This window comes from Oryctolagus cuniculus, chromosome X, assembly GCF_051225735.1.
Source record: "Oryctolagus cuniculus isolate XC-2025 breed Fujian yellow rabbit chromosome X, ASM5122573v1, whole genome shotgun sequence".
In the NCBI taxonomy this organism is placed as follows: domain Eukaryota; kingdom Metazoa; phylum Chordata; class Mammalia; order Lagomorpha; family Leporidae; genus Oryctolagus; species Oryctolagus cuniculus.
Window position 1 is genome coordinate 86101650 of NC_142888.1, and position 19181 is coordinate 86120830.

At 38.6% G+C, this 19181-nt stretch overlaps 1 protein-coding gene across 1 annotated transcript in view; it reads right to left on the reverse strand.

Annotated features, from left to right (window-relative positions):
• TBC1D8B (TBC1 domain family member 8B) overlaps positions 1–19181 on the reverse strand; it is an 86059-nt gene that overhangs the window by 52281 nt on the left and 14597 nt on the right. The window contains exons 2-7 of the mRNA XM_002720152.6: positions 13883–13993; positions 9820–9938; positions 9093–9318; positions 7229–7469; positions 3792–3999; positions 2767–2934 (exon numbers count right to left, since the gene is read on the reverse strand). Coding sequence (XP_002720198.3) covers positions 2767–2934; positions 3792–3999; positions 7229–7469; positions 9093–9318; positions 9820–9938; positions 13883–13993 — 1073 coding nt within the window. The remainder of the gene's footprint in view (positions 1–2766; positions 2935–3791; positions 4000–7228; positions 7470–9092; positions 9319–9819; positions 9939–13882; positions 13994–19181) is intronic.

Below are 19181 nucleotides of genomic sequence, written 5' to 3' on the forward strand. Positions count from 1 at the left end.
GAGAGAGAGAGAGAGAGAGAGAGAGAGGGAGAGAGAGAGAGAGATTGAGAGAGAGAGTTATCTTCCATCTGCTGGTTTACTCTCCAAATGGCCGCAACGGCCAGGGTTGGGTCAGGCCAAAGCCAGGAACAAGGAGCTTTATCCGGGTCTCCCACATGGGCAACAGGGGCCCAGGTTGGGCCATCCTCTGCTGTCCTCCCAGGAGTATTAGCAGGTGGCCACCTCCTGCAGTGCTGGCATCACATATGGATGCCACTTTGTGTCCTGGATGATCCACTTCAGATCTGGCTCCCTGCTAATGGCTTGGGAAAAGCTGAAGAAGGTGCCACAAGTGCTTGGATCCCTGCTACCTATGTGGGAGACCCAGAAGAAGCTCCTGACTCCTAGCTTTGGCTTGGCCCAGCCCTGGCCATTGCAGCTATCTGGCAAGTGAACCAGTGATGGAAGATATCTCTCTGTCTTTCCCTGTCTCAGTGTAGCTCTGCTTTTCAAATAAATAAATACATAAAGCTTTTCAAAATATACTATCATTAAAGCTAAATAAATACAGATAATACTAAAATAGGTCTGTATTCATTTCTGCTAAAAATAAAAATATTAAGTGAAAATAGAATGTTATGATCATTTTAAAAATACATCTCCAAGCAAACCAAGTATACCAACTGGTATTTTGTATGTATCTTCCTTATCAACACACAAGAAAAACTAGAAAGTCTTAGAACTCTGACATATGAGACAGCTTCACAAAGTTCCTGGAATACATATGATGAGAAAACTATAGATGGATTACAAAATTTTGACAACAAAATAAACTTTATTCCATTTTCCATAAACATTTGAACCTCCCCCCCAACCCCTGTATCTGGGAAGATGGTAAACTCATTTTGAAACAAAATACTTTCTGGCCAGTGCCGCGGCTCACTAGGCTAATCCTCCGCTTGCGGCGCTGGCATCCCGGGTTCTAGTCCCGGTTGGGGCGCCGGATTCTGTCCCGGTTGCCCCTCTTCCAGGCCAGCTCTCTGCTGTGGCCCGGGAAGGCAGTGGAGGATGGCCCAAGTGCTTGGGCCCTGCACCCCATGGGAGACCAGGAGAAGCACCTGGCTCCTGGCTTCAGATCAGCACAGTGCGCCGGCCACAGTGTGCCAGCCGCAGCGGCCACTGGAGGGTGAACCAACAGTAAAGGAAGACCTTTCTCTCTGTCTCTCTCTCTCACTGTCCACTCTGCCTGTCAAAAACAAACAAACAAAATACTTTCTTGACAAATGAGCTTATTCAGCTACTTAGAGACACATGAGAGTTTTCAGGGGAAAATTTCCAGTTTCTCCAAGTTCTGAAGAGGGAGATAAATAAAAGGGAAGGAAAGTTAAGCAGAGCATTGAATCTAACATACAGATTGAATCTGAAATTAGGACAAGAAAAAAGTGATATAACCAAGAACACGGGAGCATGGGGAGAGAACTGAACAAAACTAACCAGATTTTATTTATGTCACGAGATAAAACTAAGGAATATCTTGTATACCTACTAAAAGAGAATGAGAGAAAATTAATTTAGGGCCAGAAAATTCTTGATGGACAATGCATATTCTGTGCCTAGAACTAGGATGATTTATATATATATGTAATTGTATGTTTTCATTGTGGTTTTTTATTAGTAAGGGGAAAATTAGTCTTATCAATGATGCATTATAATTGGCTTAGCATATCATTTTCAGTCACTGCTCTAGAGATGTACAAGGCTCTATACTCCAATCTAAATAAAATAATACAGCCAGGAAAGCCAATGTGGATTTTTATTGAATTTTTCATTAAAATATAGTTAAAATTTGATAATATTTATCAGTCTATTAAACCATGGAGTTTCTGCACATTGAGAAACAAATTCATTAAATTCCATCTGTCTACATTTCTATGAAAGACATACTAAATATTAAAATGAGGCTCCTAGTCACTTTTTGGCAAGAATATTTGTCCTCTTTAATATTTTTGCTAGTTAATAGACATAGCATTATTTTGCTTTGAGTCAGACTGTCTAAATAAAAGATATTCAGACTGATTTAAAATCACCATCTTAGGGCTGGCACTGTGGTATAGAGGACTAACCCTCCACCTGCGGTGCCAGCATCCCTTATGGATGCCAGTTCGAGTCCCAGCTGCTCCACTTCCAATCCAGCTCTCTGCTATAGCCTGAGAAAGCAGTGAAAAATGGCCCAAGTGCTTGGGCCCCTGCACCCGTGTTAGAGACCTGGAAGAAGCTCCTGGCTCCTGGCTTCGGATCCGCTTAGCTCCAGCTGTTGCAGCTACTTAGGCAAGATCTTTCTCTCTGTCATTCCCTCTCTTTGTAGCTCTGCCTCTCAAATAAATAAATCTTTAAAAAAATAAAAAATAAAATAAAATCACCATCTGTGAAGCAATAAGGGGAGAGTCCTTTGTCAAGGCCTTGTTGAATTTTCAAATTTAATTTGAGTTGTTGAAAGCAAAGTTATATGAGTACATAAAGTGTGTTTATATGATAAATAGCAAATATAACAGAAAGATCAAGTTCTAATGTTCTTTAAAAATTATAGTACCTATGAAAGTATAAAGTTTTTAATTCTTACTTCTGCTTTATGATATGACTTGGAGAATATAATTTCTTTCAATTCATTCTTTTAAAAAAAATAAACATAGGTATGAATAGGGAAAGTACTATGAATCCCTTTTTAAAGAATAAACCACACTAAACACAGAGCTCTTTTTCAAAACAATTTGATTGCTATATAATTACCTCTGTGCTAGTATCATGATATTGAGTTGAAGTTGTGCCACACTTGAGCCTGAGTTTTGCCACAAGTTGCTCAAAGTCTTTAACTTCACTGAAGCGAAAAGCTGTTTTTCCTTTGATGCTAATGACAACAGACTTGCTGGAATCATCTGTCTTATCTATAATTAAGACCTGGGGGTGGAAACATATATAAGTGAATTGCAGTTTTCCTTACTGCTGATAACTTTAGGTAAAATGTGTTTGTCTTACTTTTTTGTGACCAAAAGTTTTAGTACACAGTATGACTTATTCAGAAATAGACTTTGGGTACTAGTCTTGTACCAAAGAAATAAGTAAACACACAGCAAGTTACTTCACGTCTCATGAAAAAAGGTTTAACATATAGCCCCTTAAAATTAACAATACAAACATAAAGTTTCAACGCTGAATACCGATAATTTATTTCTGACTTGCACAAAAGCTATAAATTCTATTCTTTCTGACCAAGTACATCAAATGTGATAGTCTAAGTTTTGGTATTCATGTCATAAATGTCTGAATGATCAAGCTGCATTTGTGTAATTATCCTAAGCCCTTATCTGGTTTTTAAAATTTAATTATTTATTTCTATTTTCACGTTCAACAAGAGTTGTAAGGCTTTACTAAAAGGAACTGAGACTATCTCAAAAGCTAAATGGTACTTCCAAATGTCCATGTAAAAATGGAATTAACAGAAATTTATTTTGGTGCAATGTTGAAATCCATGCAGTTTTCTTATAATATGCATTTCCATGAGCCTTTTGAAGACCCCTCATATACATAAATTTCAAAGTTTTTGCACCAAAATTAATCTATCTTTTAATTCCATTTTTCCTGAGCTTTTTGATATGCATTTGTAATTCTGAACTTTAAAAGTTATTTTAAATTACTAAAAAGATATTGCATATCAAGCTTACTGAAGCTCAATTTGCAGAGTTAAAAGACACTTTACTCTGAACTATGATAACATTTTCAAACCAAAAACTGACGTGTAACCAAATTTACATTACCTCTCGTAATGGAATGATTACACTACATAGACTGCCATCCTGGCTAGCAAAGCAGATATAGTTGTCTGAGATGCACATTTTTCCATGAGTATTAAAGTGGCTGAATGGCACCCATAAGAAACATTCATGTACTTCTTTCAAAGTCTCTTCTTTGGGCAGCCTAAAAAAGGCATTAAATTGCTCACTGTGGGCTCGATTTTCTAGGCCTCTAAAGGAAAGAAGAAAAAGGATGGGGCTCACATGGATTCTGAAGTGTATACATGCCTATATTAGTTAAGCCAAATATACTCTAAAGCAGACAAATTAAATGCTATATTCTTCAACAAAGTTTGAAATTTAAAAACATACTGATTCATAAAAAAACTAATTTTGTTTATTTGTTTTATCAATTTGGTTTTATTAGTACATGAAAATGCACAAGAATTAGAAATGCCATAGGCCTTCAAGCCATCTGCTAAAGGTTGACTTGCTATTATAGACTATTGCTATTATATAGTCTTAATACATTACCCTGCCTAAAATCAAACTTGGCAGACAATAATTTTCATATCTGGCCATCGGAAAATCAAGAGAGTTACCCAGAACAAACAAAATAAAATAATGAAAATTTATGGCCTCAAAAAGTTAGAAAGGAAGAGTAGTCTACAAAAAATATTAAAATTTAGTGAGGCAAACATTTAAATGAATGTTTTAAAAAAAAATCCAGCCGGCACTGTGGCTCAGTAGGCTAATCCTCCGCCTTGTGGCGCCGGCACATTGGGTTCTAGTACCAGTTGGGGCGCCGGATTCTGTCCCGGTTGCCCCTCTTCCAGGCCAGCTCTCTGCTGTGGTCAGGGAGTGCAGTGGAGGATGGCCCGAGTGCTTGGTCCCTGCACCCCATGGGAGACCAGGAGAAGCACATGGCTCCTGCCATTGGATCAGCACGGTGCGCCGGCCGCAGCACGCCAGCCGCGGCGGCCATTGAAGGGTGAACCAACGGCAAAGGAAGACCTTTCTCTCTGTCTCTCTCTCACTGTCCACTCTGCCTGTCAAAAAAAAAAAAAAAAAGAAAAGAAAGAAAGAAAAAAGAAAAACATTAAAAATGAAAAAAAAAATCCAAAGTAGAGGCTTGGGCAGTGTTGGGCACAATACAGGTGTTGATAAATACAGATGACTTGTTAACTGATATATAAACATATAAATAAAAAGCAATGGATTTAAATAGTACTATTTTTCTTAGGAGCATTAAACACTTGTGCTAAGCAGCAACGCCATCTGTCCTATGTAGTAAGTAAATTATGCCAAGTTCTTACTCAAATCTAAGAAAGTTAAAACTAAATTCATCCTTCCTGCATACACTAGTGAATACATCATTCTTAATCATGTCTTTCAAAATAATTAAAATAAATATGAATAGAAATTCATGCTAATTTTTATGTCACTTAAGTTGTAATTTGGTGGGTTATTCAGTATTTAAAATGATGAAGTTCAAAGAGTTTACTATTGATAAAAAAAGGATGAGGCTCACTTATTTGAATGGAAAGATGTTTATGATGCATTACTGTAAAGGAAACAAGTAGACTTAGAACAATATGCTATGTCCAATCCCATTCATGTTTCTTGCAAGTATTTTCAAATTCAAACATTAAAATCCTGGAAAGGGGCTCACATTGCGGCAATAGAAGGTTAAGCCTCTGCCTGTGGTGCCAGCATTTCATATGGGTGCTGGTTTGAGTTCTGTCTGCTCCACTTCCAATCCAGCTCCATGCTAATATGCCTGGGAAAACAGTGGAAGATGGCCCATTTGCTTGGGCTCTTTCCACCCAAGTGGGAGACCCAGAAGAAGCTCCTGGCTCCTCACTTCAGTCTGGCCCCACCCTGGCTGTTGCAGCCATTTGGGGAATGAACCAGTGGATTAAAGATTCTCTCTCTCTCTCTCGCTCGCTCTTTCTCTCTATTCCTGCCTTTCAAATAAATAAATAAATCATTTTTTAAAAAGTCCTGGAAAGATATACACTAAATTTAACTATGATTATTAAGCCTCTGTATTGTTTCAATTATAGAAGTCACATGTTTGTAAAAACAATAAGCAGAAGCAAGAAAGATATTCCATTTTTAGAAACAGCCATTTGGAGACTAAGTCTCAATAAGTTGTTTTTAATTTACTACAAAAGAAGTTCAAATATATATTATTTTCAGTAGGCTCTCTTAAAAATCCACATAGACAAAAATAGGTTTACTGTATCTTATTTAAATACAAACTTGGTAATGAAGAACTTATTGATAGGGGGTCTTCAAGAGGACATTTTAAGGGAAATAAAATAGCTGATAAGTTTGTTTATGGTGGTCAACCAAGGAATGAACGACAAAAGCAAAAGTTCTACTATAACACAAACAAGATTCTTAATTTTTATGGAATTCTATTCATAAATCATGCACACTGAGACCTAATTTTGGTAATAAAGTACAAAAAAAAATTGACCTCACTGATCTAATTTCCAGAAAAGGAATCCTTACAAATAAGGATGTAAGAAATAGTTTAGAAATAAGCAAGAGGATGAACTGTACCTAATTAGGCTATTTAATAATCACACAACCCTCCAAGGATACTTGTTGTCTATCCATAGGACTTTGGCTTAGGTCCGTCTTACACGTTACTACACAGTCTATACCCTCTTCCTCCTTGCCAGTGGCTGCATTCACTAGCTATTTCTGGATCCTCTCCTCTTCCCCTCCCCTTGGCATGCTTGCTGCTGTCAACTGATGTGAACGCTGTACAGCATGAAAAGACTCCGGTCAAACGAAACACAGAGGCAAACAGCTCTCAGATGGATATTTTTGTTATAGGCACTAATAATGATTAGCATTTGCCCAGCGTTTTATATTTTACAAAATGTCTTCCTTCCTTCCTCTGAAGTGTCCTCGGAGGTACAAAGGACAGATAAGGAAACAGGTTCTGAGGGCTATCCAAGGGCTGTTCTATTCTCATTCTAAAGCTCATGCTCCACTGATTCTACTAACTTGGCTCTTCATAAAGACCTATGCTAAAAAAAAAATTATGCTGCCTATAGTTTATTTTAAAATATAAACAGTATGTTTAACAATTTCAGACCTAAAACAATTTAAACTACCCAGAGAAATTGAGAGTTAGTTTAACCACACACACAAAAGTCTCCCCTTTTCTAAAAGCATTCTAGGGAAATCATTATCTGACTCTCAAAAACTAATATACAAATAAAACTTCTATTACTTCTTAGGATTAAATTTCATGAAGAGAAGGAAATTATTTGTGAAATGCTTATGAACAAACTTACAAAAATACATGTATCATTGATCAACTCCAAAGGAAATATTATCATATAACATAGAACAATTAAATTTTAATTCTAATCAATGCTATTGTTCTACGGTCAAATAATAAATAATACTTTAAATGGTAAATATAAAGGCTTGAATACCTTTTGGTGATTTGTAGAGGATCATCAAGGATTGGGTCATTATCAAATGTTTCCTTATCAAAAAGTCTCCTTATGGCATAGTTTGCTAGCTGTTCCATAAGAAGGTATGTTTGGTTAATATGTAAAAACATTGAAAAATAGTGATTTTCCCCTTGGGAACACACATGAATACTCTCTGTCAGTAGGACATTTGAAGTCTTCTCAAGTTTTGAAACTGTATCCCAGGAGATAATGAGTTTTACTGCAAATAAGAGTTATAAGTAGGTATGATTAAATTCTCAATATTGATTTATATTCATTAACTAATTACTTGAAAAATGCTATGAACAGCTAAAATAATGCAAATGAAAATTTATGGCATCAAAATGTTATTAGAATTAAGTGAGGCAAACATTTAAATGAATATTTAAAAAATCCAAAGTGGAGGCTTAGGAAGCCTTGAGCACAGGACAGAAGTTGATAAATGCAAATGACTTGTTAACTGTTGCATAAATATATAAAGAAAAGCAATGCCATTTTGGCTACATAGTAAGTAAATTATGCAAGTTCTAACTGAAATCTAGCAAAGTTAAAACAAAATTCATCTTTTATAAAAGATTAGTTAAAATTTTGAGATACCACCATGAATAACTAATGATTCTAGGAACACATAAAATTTTTAAAAAACTGGATTTTATACTTAAATCTATTTCTTTCCATAATTATATAACCACTATATAAAAGCTGTTTGTATGAATGCTATACCTTATTTGATTCTGCTTTGTTACAAAATTAGATGTAGGCCACCAGGTAGTGGCTACTGTATTTATATGTGTTCACTTAAAACAAGGATTAGAACATGGACTTAAGCAAGCAGGCAGTTTATAACAAGGCAAAGAAAGCAGTTATAAGGCTGGAGCCATGGCTCACTAGGCTAATCCTCCGCCTTGCGGCATCGGCACACCGGGTTCTAGTCCCGGTCGGGGCGCCGGATTCTGTCCCGCTTGCCCCTCTTCCAGGCCAGCTCTCTGCTATGGCCCGGGAGTGCAGTGGAGGATGGCCCAGGTGCTTGGGCCCTGCACCCCACGGGAGACCAGGAGAAGCACCTGGCTCCTGCCTTCGGATCAGTGTGGTGTGCCGGCTGCGGCAGCCATTGGAGGGTGAACCAACGGCAAAGGAAGACCTTTCTCTCTCTGTCTTTCTCTCTCACTGTCCACTCTGCCTGTCAAAAAAAAAAAAAAAAGAAAAAGAAAAAAGAAAGAAAGTAGTTATATGCCAGACTGCCATCATCATTTAACAGTTATTCACTTTCCACAACACGCAAGACATTCTATATATACTTCTTTTTTTTTTTTTGACAGGCAGAGTGGACAGTGAGAGAGAGAGACAGAGAGAGAAAGGTCTTCCTTTTGCCGTTGATTCACCCTCCAATGGCCGCAGCGGCCGGCACGCTGTGGCTGGCGCATCACGCTGATCCGAAGCCAGGAGCCAAGTGCTTCTCCTGGTCTCCCATGTGGGTGCAGGGCCCAAGGACTTGGGCTATCCTCCACTGCACTCCCGGGCCATAGCAGAGAGCTGGCCTGGAAGAGGAGCAACCGGGACAGAATCCGGCGCCCCGACCGGGACTAGAACCCGGTGTGCCGATGCCGCAAGGCGGAGGATTAGCCTAGTGAGCCACGGTGCTGGCCTCTATATATACTTCTAATGGTTCCTATGCTAAGCAATCAGTCTTAAAAGGATTCTCTCGAGATGAAATGCAAATTTTAATGTACAGTTTAATTATCTTTGATAACAATCTCATTACTTTATAAACAACCTAACATCGCCATAATTGATAGGTCAGTTAGCAAGTTCAAAGCCATGGCAAGCAAAGGAAACTACTTACTTTCTGATCCCAACAAAAAAGAATAGAAGCTCAGGAAGTTGGTGCTAAGATAGAGCCATCCCTGACAAGGAACTCGTCCTTTCCAATAACTGCATGAGTAATAGGTCACTAACTTCTCCTGCTCTGGCAAACCAAAACACATTTCAAACTTCAACAGGGCTTCTCGAAATTTCTCAGGATCATCTTCTTTTGCAAAAGATTGTTTTCCCTCTTCAGCAATTAATCCCTAGAGGAGACAAAACACTTTCTGAAAATTCATCATCACTTCCCAACAAAAACATATTTCAGATATTTGAGCCTAAACGGTTGATTGAATACAACTGTTTATTTCTATACAGGTACATACGTTATAAATATAGATGTGTGCACACACATACTTCTCATAATACAGAAGTGACCTGATTTTCCTCAATTTTGTACTAGTTTTTGTTCTAATGCCTCACAAAGAGCTACCACAAATACAGTGGCTAATATAATCTTTCAAATGAACAAGGGGTTTTATTCAAATTCCAAACTCAAAGAGATATTGAAATGAAAATATCACTAAGGACATTCAAAGACAAATCACTGACTTTACAGTTTTCTTAAGCACTGATTCTAGAATCCATATGTGGGCTTCTATGAAAGGCACCAGTGAAACAATAACCTTCCATCCAACCTCTGATCACCATATAAGAGGAACAAAGATTTTAGTATTCCATCTACAAAATACATTCATGCTACTTACTCTTATCTTTCCTTGTACAAAATTAGTAATATCTTCATTTGAATCAAATACAGATAAGGTCTTCATGATATTTTGTTCTAACCAATCCCAATGCTTTGTTATTTCTTCTCTGTTGGCTCCTGACCAATAACATAAAAGAGAATAAAAGACTCAAGGAAAACTCTACAACAAAACTGCTCATGATATTTATCACCTTAGTTTAAAAAGAAATACAGTGATATTATCTGAGTTTCAAAAAGGATAGTCATAAGGCATTACATTTATTCTCTCCTTCATCCCCATGTATGGGTAAATGCAGTATTTTTCATTAGAAATAAAAAGAATAAAATATAAATTAAAGGAGACAAAAATAAATATAGTTCATGAAAAAAGATATAAAACTCTGAAAATCAGATGCCGGGAACTGGTACCTAGAGAGTAACCAGTATCCTTTAAGAGAATTCTTAAGAGTACTGGAAATAAATATGCATTTTTCAATCCTTGGTCTTCAAGTAACACAGTAAATACTGCATCTACAATCAGCGTGGCTAAAAACAGCATGCATGTGGCAATCTTGTGCATGCCATGTAAATATGGATTTCAACTGTGGGCATTCTACTTAAGAAATCTTTGCTTATTCATACTACTTGTTAAAACACTTAGTAAAACTTTCAGAAATTTCAGGAAGGTGGTTAAAAACCCTATAGAAAGGCTCATTTCATGTGATCTGCTAGATCAATGATAGGTGGCTTATGGAGGGTCAGATTAAATATTATTAGCTCTAGGTTGCTTTGACTTAAAAAATACTTCAGTATCTACCAATCTCTCCCTATTGCCAACATACCTTTAAAATCTTTCCAGAATTGTGGATTGTACAAATCTCATTCCAAAGATTTACCCTGACTTCTTAGTATGTTTTATGATACATGGAGACTGATACATTAAAAAATTTATTGACATGGCAAAATTAGTGAGTTGCTACAATTCAGTTAGAATTTTATTCACATTACTAAATTACTACTAAACCAAAAGTAGTAACTTTCTCTAATTAACCACACATAAAAGCCAAGGAGAAATTTTAAGACCTTTATTTGAATCACTTAGGCATAAATAAGCTCATTAGTAAGTGACTACTACATTTTTGTATCAGATTAATTTGGGAGAATAAGTTATATAGTCATCCTTTCATCTGTTTTTTAAAGTAGAAACGGCTTTATGTTTCTAAAAAATTTTCAAATTGACATTTTGAGATTTGATTACTGTTTATAGCCCTTGTCTATACTTCTGAGGAACAGTGGTTTTACTACTTACTACTTGTTGAATTCTTTATTTAGTGGCAGGTTAAGCTTGTGATTGTAAAATTGAAAGTATGCCATTGTAAAAATTTTTAAAAATAAGAAAAGGAGGAGGAGGGAGGGTAGGAGTGAGGAATATGGTGAGAAGTATCAATCTGCTCTTAAAGCTGTATATACAGTACATAAAAGGTATCAATAGGGGTGAAATTGGCACTTTGAGATGCAATAATTTTTAACAGCCCTTGTCTTAATTGTTGAGGAACAATATTTTTTCCTTCATATTTATTTAATAAACTCTTTACTTAGTATAGGGTTAATATTTTTTAAAAAAGATTTTATTTATTTATTTAAGAGGCAGAGTTACAGACAGAGAGAGGCTCTGAAAGGCAGAAAGAGAGAGGTCTTCCATTGCTGGTTCACTCCCTAAATGGCTGCAATGGCCAGAGCTGGGCCAATCTGAAGCCAGGATGCAGGATCTTCCTCAGGGTCTCCCATGTGGGTACAGGGGCCCAAGAACCTGGGCCATCTTCTACTGTTTTCCCAGGCCATAGCAGAGAGCTGGATTGGAAGAGGAGCAGCTGGGATGTGAACTGACACGCACATTGGATGCTGGCGCCACAGGTGGAGACTTAACCTACTACGCCACAGCGCCGGCCCCAGGGTTAATCTTATGAGTATAAAGTTAACTGAAAATAGATCTTAGCAAAAAATAAGAATGGGAATAGGAGAGGGAGGAGGAAGAAGGGTAGGAGCATCAGGGGGAGGGAGGGTGGAGTGCAAAGTATCACTATGTTCCTGAATCTGTATATATGAAATATATGAAATTTGCATACTTTAAATAAAATTTAAAAAATAAATAAGTAGGGGCCAGCACTGTGGCACAGCAGGTTAAAGCCCTGGCCTGTAGCACCAGTATTCCATATGGGCACCAGTTTGGGTCCCAGCTGCTCCACTTCCAATCCAGTTCCCTGCTGGTGTGCCAGGGAGGGCAGCACAGGATGGCCCAAGTCCTTGGGCCCCTGCACCTGTGTGGGAGGCCTGGAAGAAGCTCCTGGCTCCTGGCTTCGGGTTAGCAGCCATTTGAGGAGTGAACCAGCAGATGGAAGACCTCTCTCTCTGTAACTCTTTCAAATAAATAAAATAAATCTTAAAAAAAATAAATCTTCTACAAAAAAGCTGTATATATGAAATACATGAAACTGTTTCCCTTTATACAAATTCGAAAAAAGTAAAAATAATTTCTCCATTCTTCTTCTGAAGCATTAAATTCAAAATACAAATATAAAAATAATTTCTACCAACTAGACTTAGAGTTAAGGTTATAGAATTATTATAACATCATCTTCATTTAAGTTTAAGTAACACGTAAGACAGCCAGGAAAAATGATTCACCAGCAACACTGAAAGAAATTTAGAGGGAAATATAAGAAACAAAACCATACATCCTAAAAAATAAATTGTATGCTGTATGTTCATACATATGAACTGTCTAGAAATTCATGTGTTTTTTTTCTTTCTAAAATTATATCTATTTTAGAAGAAAAGGGAATAGGGGCTGGTGCTGTGGTGGAGCAGGTAAAACTGCAGCCTGTAGTGCCGGCATCCCATATGGGCTGCTCCACTTCCAATCCTGCTCTCTGCTATGGCCTGGGAAAGCAACAGAAGATGGCTCAAGTCCTTGGGCCCCTGCACCCACGTGGGAGATTTGGAAGAAGCTCCTGGCTCCTGGCTCCTGGCTCCTGGCTCCTGGCTCCTGGCTTCTGGCTTCGGATTGGCCCAGCTCCAGGCATTGCAGCCATTTGGAAAGTGAACCAGTAGATGGAAGACCTCTCTCTCTCTCTGTCTCTGTCTTTCTGTAACTCTTCCTTTCAAATAAATAAATAAATCTTTAAAAAAAGAAGAGAAGGGAATAAGAAAGAGATAAAGGCAGTGTTTAACCATTAAAAGTCAGAAACCTAGGATTCTAATTTAGACCAATGTTATCATAATGGCATCACAAAAGAAGGACACTGTCATTGAGGACTTTTTTTTTGACAGATAGAGTTAGACAGTGAGAGAGAGAGACAGAGAGAAAGGACTTCCTACCGTTGGTTCACCCCCAAGACGGCCACTACGGCCGGCGCGCTGCGCCCATTGGAAGCCAGGAGCCAGGTGCTTCTTCCTGGTCTCCCATGAGGGTGCAGGGCCCAAGCACTTGGGCCATTCTCCAAAAAGAAAAACTTCTTTGGACTTGCTTTATTAGGAAGAATTATCCTAATTCCTTTCATACCCACAATATATATGTAGATCCACCTGAACGACTCTGGCATGAACAAACACAGAACATTTGTTACTCCTTCATAAAGGATATGCTGCCTTTCATGAGAAAGTAGGCATGTGAACAAAGTTTCATTTTTTCAGGTTTATACTTTCTTAGGGGACAGTTTTTAAATTTGGGCTCACAGATGACTTAAGATTCTGCTCATCTGTTTTATCAGAACTGAAAAAATGTATTTCATGGGGAAGGTCCCAGCAACTGGGTGAAGCAAAAGCCGAAGAAAGAAGTCGTGTAGTAGTAGCACTGACCACAATCTGGTCAGAATCAAAACAGCTGAACCATATGCTTCAGGTCCCTCAATCAATGGATTAATATACCTTCTTAAACAGAGGTCTTGTTATTCTCTCAAAGCAGAATTGCACATTTAGTTTCTAAACCTAAAAACAAGTGGGAAGTATAAATAAATTTAAATATTCTGTTTTCCTGGTATCCTAATTCAGGTTGAATTATTAGTTTCCAACATCATACTCACCACATGCAATCGACAAGTAGACTTGAGAATCTGGTGTCTGGTGTAGGATACGAAATGGAGCTACTTTAGCAGTCGAATCCAAGACTGAATCAAGAGTCCCAACCAGAAGCCCTGATGCAACAGAAACATTGTTAAAATAGATTTTACAAAAGATAATTAAATTAATATCACTTCATATGACAACCAACAAGTTTATTTTCAAAATTTTCTACCCTAGAGTCCTTATAGAGATTTTTTCTTTGAGAAAAAAATGTATTTGGGATAAACCAAGTACAGTGTGCTAATGTCAGCAGTGTTTGAAAAAAATTATCTTTCAACAAAAAAGTTGGGTTCAACTGTCTAAATCCCACAATACATCTGCAGCACGTATTCCTCAAAAGGCATTTATAACAGTTAAAAATATAGAATCTGGTATTAAAGACAGATTCATGGCTCTGTCACTTGTGGCTCTTGTCACTCCTGGCTCCTGGCTTCGGATCAGTGCAGCTCCGGCCGTTGGAGCCAATTGGGGAGTGAACCATCGGATGGAAGACCTTTCTCTCCCTCTCTCTCTCTCTCTGCCTTTACTCTCTCTGTGTAATTCTGACTTTCTAATAAATAAACAAATCTTTAAAAAAAATAAAATAAGTAGGTTTTAAAACAGAATTTAGGGGCCAGTGCTGCGGCTCAGCAAGTTAAAGCCCCAGACTACAATGCTGGCATCCCATTTGGATGCTGGTTCGGGTCCCGGCTGCCCTGCTTCCAATCCAGCTCCCTGCTGTGTCTTGGGAAAGCAGTAGAAGATGGCCCAAATGCTTGGGCCCCTGCACCCTTGTGGGAGACCTGGATAAAGCTCCTAGCTTCGGATCAGCTCAGCTCTGGCAGTTCAGCTATTTGGGGAGTGAACCAGCGGATGGAAGATATCTCTCTCTCTCTGGCTCTACCTCTATCTGTAACTCTGTCTTTCAAATAAATAAAATAAATCTTAAAAAAATAGAATCTAGAAAAATGGGTTGTTGTAACAATTTAAATGAGCACTTAGAAGAAGGCTTAACATAAAGTAAGACACCCAATATTAGCTAGTGCTGTTGTATGAGAAAATATTAGATATCAAAAATGCTTCAGGAAAGGTATTTGCTTTTTAAAGATTTATTTATCTATTTGAAAGGCAGAATCACAGAGAGGCAAAGGCAGAGGGGGGGAGAAAGAGAGAGAGAGAGAGAGGAAGAGAAAGACTCTCCATCCACTAGTTCACTAAATGGCCACAACAGCTGGAGCTGGACCAATCCGAAGCCAGGAGTTAAGAGCTTTCCCCAGGACCCCTATGTGGGCACAGGGGCCCAAGCACTCGGGCCATCCTCCACTGCCCCCGCCCAGTCCATAGCAGAGACCTGGATCTGGAAGTGTAGCAGCTGGGACTCCAACGGCCGCCCAAATAGGGTGCCAGCACTGCAGGCAATGGCTTCACCTGCTACGCCGCAGCACTGGCCCCAGGGAATTTTTTTTTTTTTTTTTAAATAGATTTATTTATTTGAAAGGCAGAGCTACAGAGAGGCAGAAGCAGAGAGAGAGAGAGAGAAAGAGAGAGAGAGAGATCCTCCATCCGCTGGCTCTCTCCTAAGATGGCCACAATGGCACGAGCCACGCCAACCCAAAGCCAGGAGCCAGGAGCCTCCTCTGGTCTCCCATGTGGGCACACGGGCCCAAGGATGTGGGCCATCCTCCACTGTCCTCCCAGGCCATAAGCAGAGAGCTGGATCAGAAGCGGAGCAACCAGGACCCAAGCTGGCGCCCACATGGAATGCCGGCACCGCAGGTAGCAGCTCCACCCGCTATGCCACAGCACCGCACCGGCCCCAGGATTTACTTTTAAACAATTAATTCTTAAGTCCTCAATTTGGAATTTAAGGGTCTTGCTCAATTAATTCATTTGTCTGATTATGTTTTCTACTACTTCCTCAAACAATGTTTGTTGTTTTCTTAAACAACCAGCTAATTTCTCCCTTAGAATCTTTGCTAAGCAATTATTATTTTACATAAAAATGCTAACAAAGTCTTCTAACCCAGTCCACCTAATGAATCTAAACTTTACATTTTCTTCAAGACTCACTTTTGCCATGAAATTGTCTTTGGCAACCCCAAGCAATATTGTTTCTTTTATTTTTCTCTGAATAATTACAGCACTTAAAGTCTAAACTATACAACCTAGCATTTGATTATTAAACTGGTTATTATAACTTCTTTCTAAGTACCTCATGGATATTATTCATGGCTCCCTATCTAGATTAATTCTCGGAAGACAATAACCATGTTGAGGCTGGCACTGTGGCTCACTTGGTTAATCCTCCGCCTGTGGTGCCAGCATCCCATATGGACGCCAGGTTCTGGTCCCAGTTGCTCCTCTTCCAGTCCAGCTCTCTGCTGTGGCCTGGGAAGGCAGTGGAGGATGGCCCAGGTACTTGGGTGCCTGCACCCACATGGGAGACCAGGAAGAAGCACGTGGCTCCTGGCTTCAGACTGGCGCAGTGCCGGCTGTGGTGGCCATTTAGGGAGTGAACCAACGGAGGGAGGACCTTTCTCTCTCTCTCTCTCTGTTTATAACTCTACCTGTCAAATTAAAAAAAAAAAAAAAACATGTCTTCTACTTTTGGGTTTGTATCCTCAACTTTAAACATATTGCTGGTTACAAAAGGCACAGCTTGCTGACTTAGCTGTATGAATGGAATGACTGAAAAAGATACATCTACCTCCCACTTCTGAAAGCTTGCATTGGTTGAATGCTGATTTTGCTCTGTGATGCATTTCTCTTTAATTCAGCCTATAGATATTTGAGAAAATTTTAAATCAATTATAAACCAGGCTTCTGGCACTCTTTCTATCTTGATCCACTTAAAAAGAGTTTTCAAGCAAGCTTGAATATAGGTAGGTTGGCAGATTTAAGGCAGGAAATTATTATAAGCATATAGGGAGGTAAATTACAAGAGTAGGGGCACAAGGCTGTTGCTGTGGCATAGTAGGCTAAGCCTCTACGTGTGGCACTGGCATCCCATATGGGCGCTGGTTCCTATCCCAGCTGCTCCTCTTCTAATCCAACTCTCTGTTACCGCCTGGGAAAGCAGTGAAAGACTGCCCAAGTGCGTGGGCCCCTGCACGCACATGGCAGACCTGGAAGAAGTTTCACCTCCTGGCTTCGATCAGCCCAGCTCTGGCTGTTGCAGCCATTTGGGGAGTGAACCAGTGGATGGAAGACCTCTCTAGCTGTCTCTCAGAGCCTCTGTTTGTGACTCTGCTTCTCAAATAAATAAGATCCTTTAAAAAAGAGTAGAAGCACATAGAAATAAAGAGAAATTTGGCTCAGCTGAAAAGGAAAGGTGGGAGAGTGAATTTAGGAACAGATAAAAAGAGAAAGCAGTTGTCCCACATGCAACACAATCTCAAATGGCAATCGGACAGAGGGTTTTGACAGCGGAGGCAAAACATTAAAAAAGATTTTGGCAATGGCAATATGTACAAGTTATACTTGTGGAAGAAAGAAGTTATTTGATATGATTAAAAGGTTGGCATGTAGCTTGAAGAATTTAAGAAACAGAAATAGTAAAACACAGACAAATATTATGAAAGAGGAGGAAAGAAAATTAGGAATGAGGAGAACAGAGGAACTTATACTTCAACTAATTACTTCAACTAATAATGGAATTACTGGAGATAATTTGGGGGGATAAAAGTGAAAATGATTCTATTATTTTCAGAGTTGAAGTAGTGACTGAGAAATTGGAGATTTGGTCATGCAATAAGAAAGAGAAGTAGGAACTAAACATATGCAGATAGTGTCCTAAGAGCAATGTGATTGAAATTACTCAGGAAATAGAGGAGAATGTTCTCAATATGAAGAAAAGACAGTAAAAACATTCAAAAGATAGAAACATAATAGCAAAGACAGCCAAAGGAGGAAATCGACTCTCTGCTAGTCAAAAAACAAAACCAAGTACAAGTATACAAATATACATACAATGAGTTTTCAAAAAGTTTGTGGAAACTGTATATTATGGAAAAAGCTATGCATGGAATTCAAAATTTTTGCATCAAAATGAACTTTCAATTTTCCACCACTTTTTGAAGTATCATGCAATGTTTTTTAAAGTCCGGATGATTTTATTGTTGCTTTCTTATTGGAAATGTATAATAAACTCGGAAGTACTGTGAGAATTTTAAAGATGTCTGAAATAAATCCTAAGGCAACCATAAAATACCCATTAAGCTATGCCAACAAAGGAAATGAAATAGAACCATAACAAATATTCATTTAATCCAAAAGGAAGCAGAAAAAGAAAAAAAAAAGATGGGAAAACAGAAAACAAATAGCAAAATGATAGACACAAACCTAGCAATATCAATAACCATATTAAATGTAAATTACCTATACAACACAATTAGAAGGCAGAGAGTGTCAGAGTGAATAAAAAGTGAGACCCAAATCTTTGTTGCCTATAAGAAAACTTTAAAGACACAAATAGGTTAAAAGGGGCAAAGAAAGAATGACCGTTTTCTTTGTTTATCGTTACGGATAATACTGCTATTAACTCATTACATCTTCATATGGACACTTCATTTAATATTTTGACAAAACTGTCAAAATAAAGGAATTCTAATTTCAAATGAAAGAATTTATTAAAGGGCCCACTTGGGGCACAGTGGATTAAGCTGCTGCCTACAATGCCAGCATCCCATATAAGCATGGGTTTCAGTCCCAGCTGCTCCACCTCCAATTCAGCTCCCTGGGAATGTGCCTGGGAAGGCAGCGATGGAAGGCCCAAGTACTTGGGGTCCTATCACACACATGGGAGACCCAGATGGAGTTCCGGGCTCCAGGCTTTGGCCTGGCCCAGCCCTGGCTATTGCAGCCATTTGGGGAGTGAAGCAGTAGATGGAAGATGGCTCTCTCTCTTTCTCTTTCTCTCTCTCCCCACCCCCTGTGTGTGTGTGTGTGTGTGTGTAACTGTCTTTAAAATAAATTAACTTTTTTAAAAAAGAAAGCATTTATTGAACACAGGATAGTTCTAGCTGCTAAATTTGACAATCTCTGCCTTCTAAGAACTTAAATTCTAAAAAAGGTTTCAAAAAAAGTATTTCAAACTTACAAAGAAATGCATTTCTAATAGAGCTAGCTCAAATCCTATTTTCTTATCTACATGCACTATCAAAGTATTAAAAGAATGGGAGACAGAAAAAAAGGGTAAATAAAAAGTTTGGCTCAGCTGCAAATGGCAATGTGGATTATTGTAGAGGCAAAGAGGAAAAAGGAGCCACAGAACCATTCCTC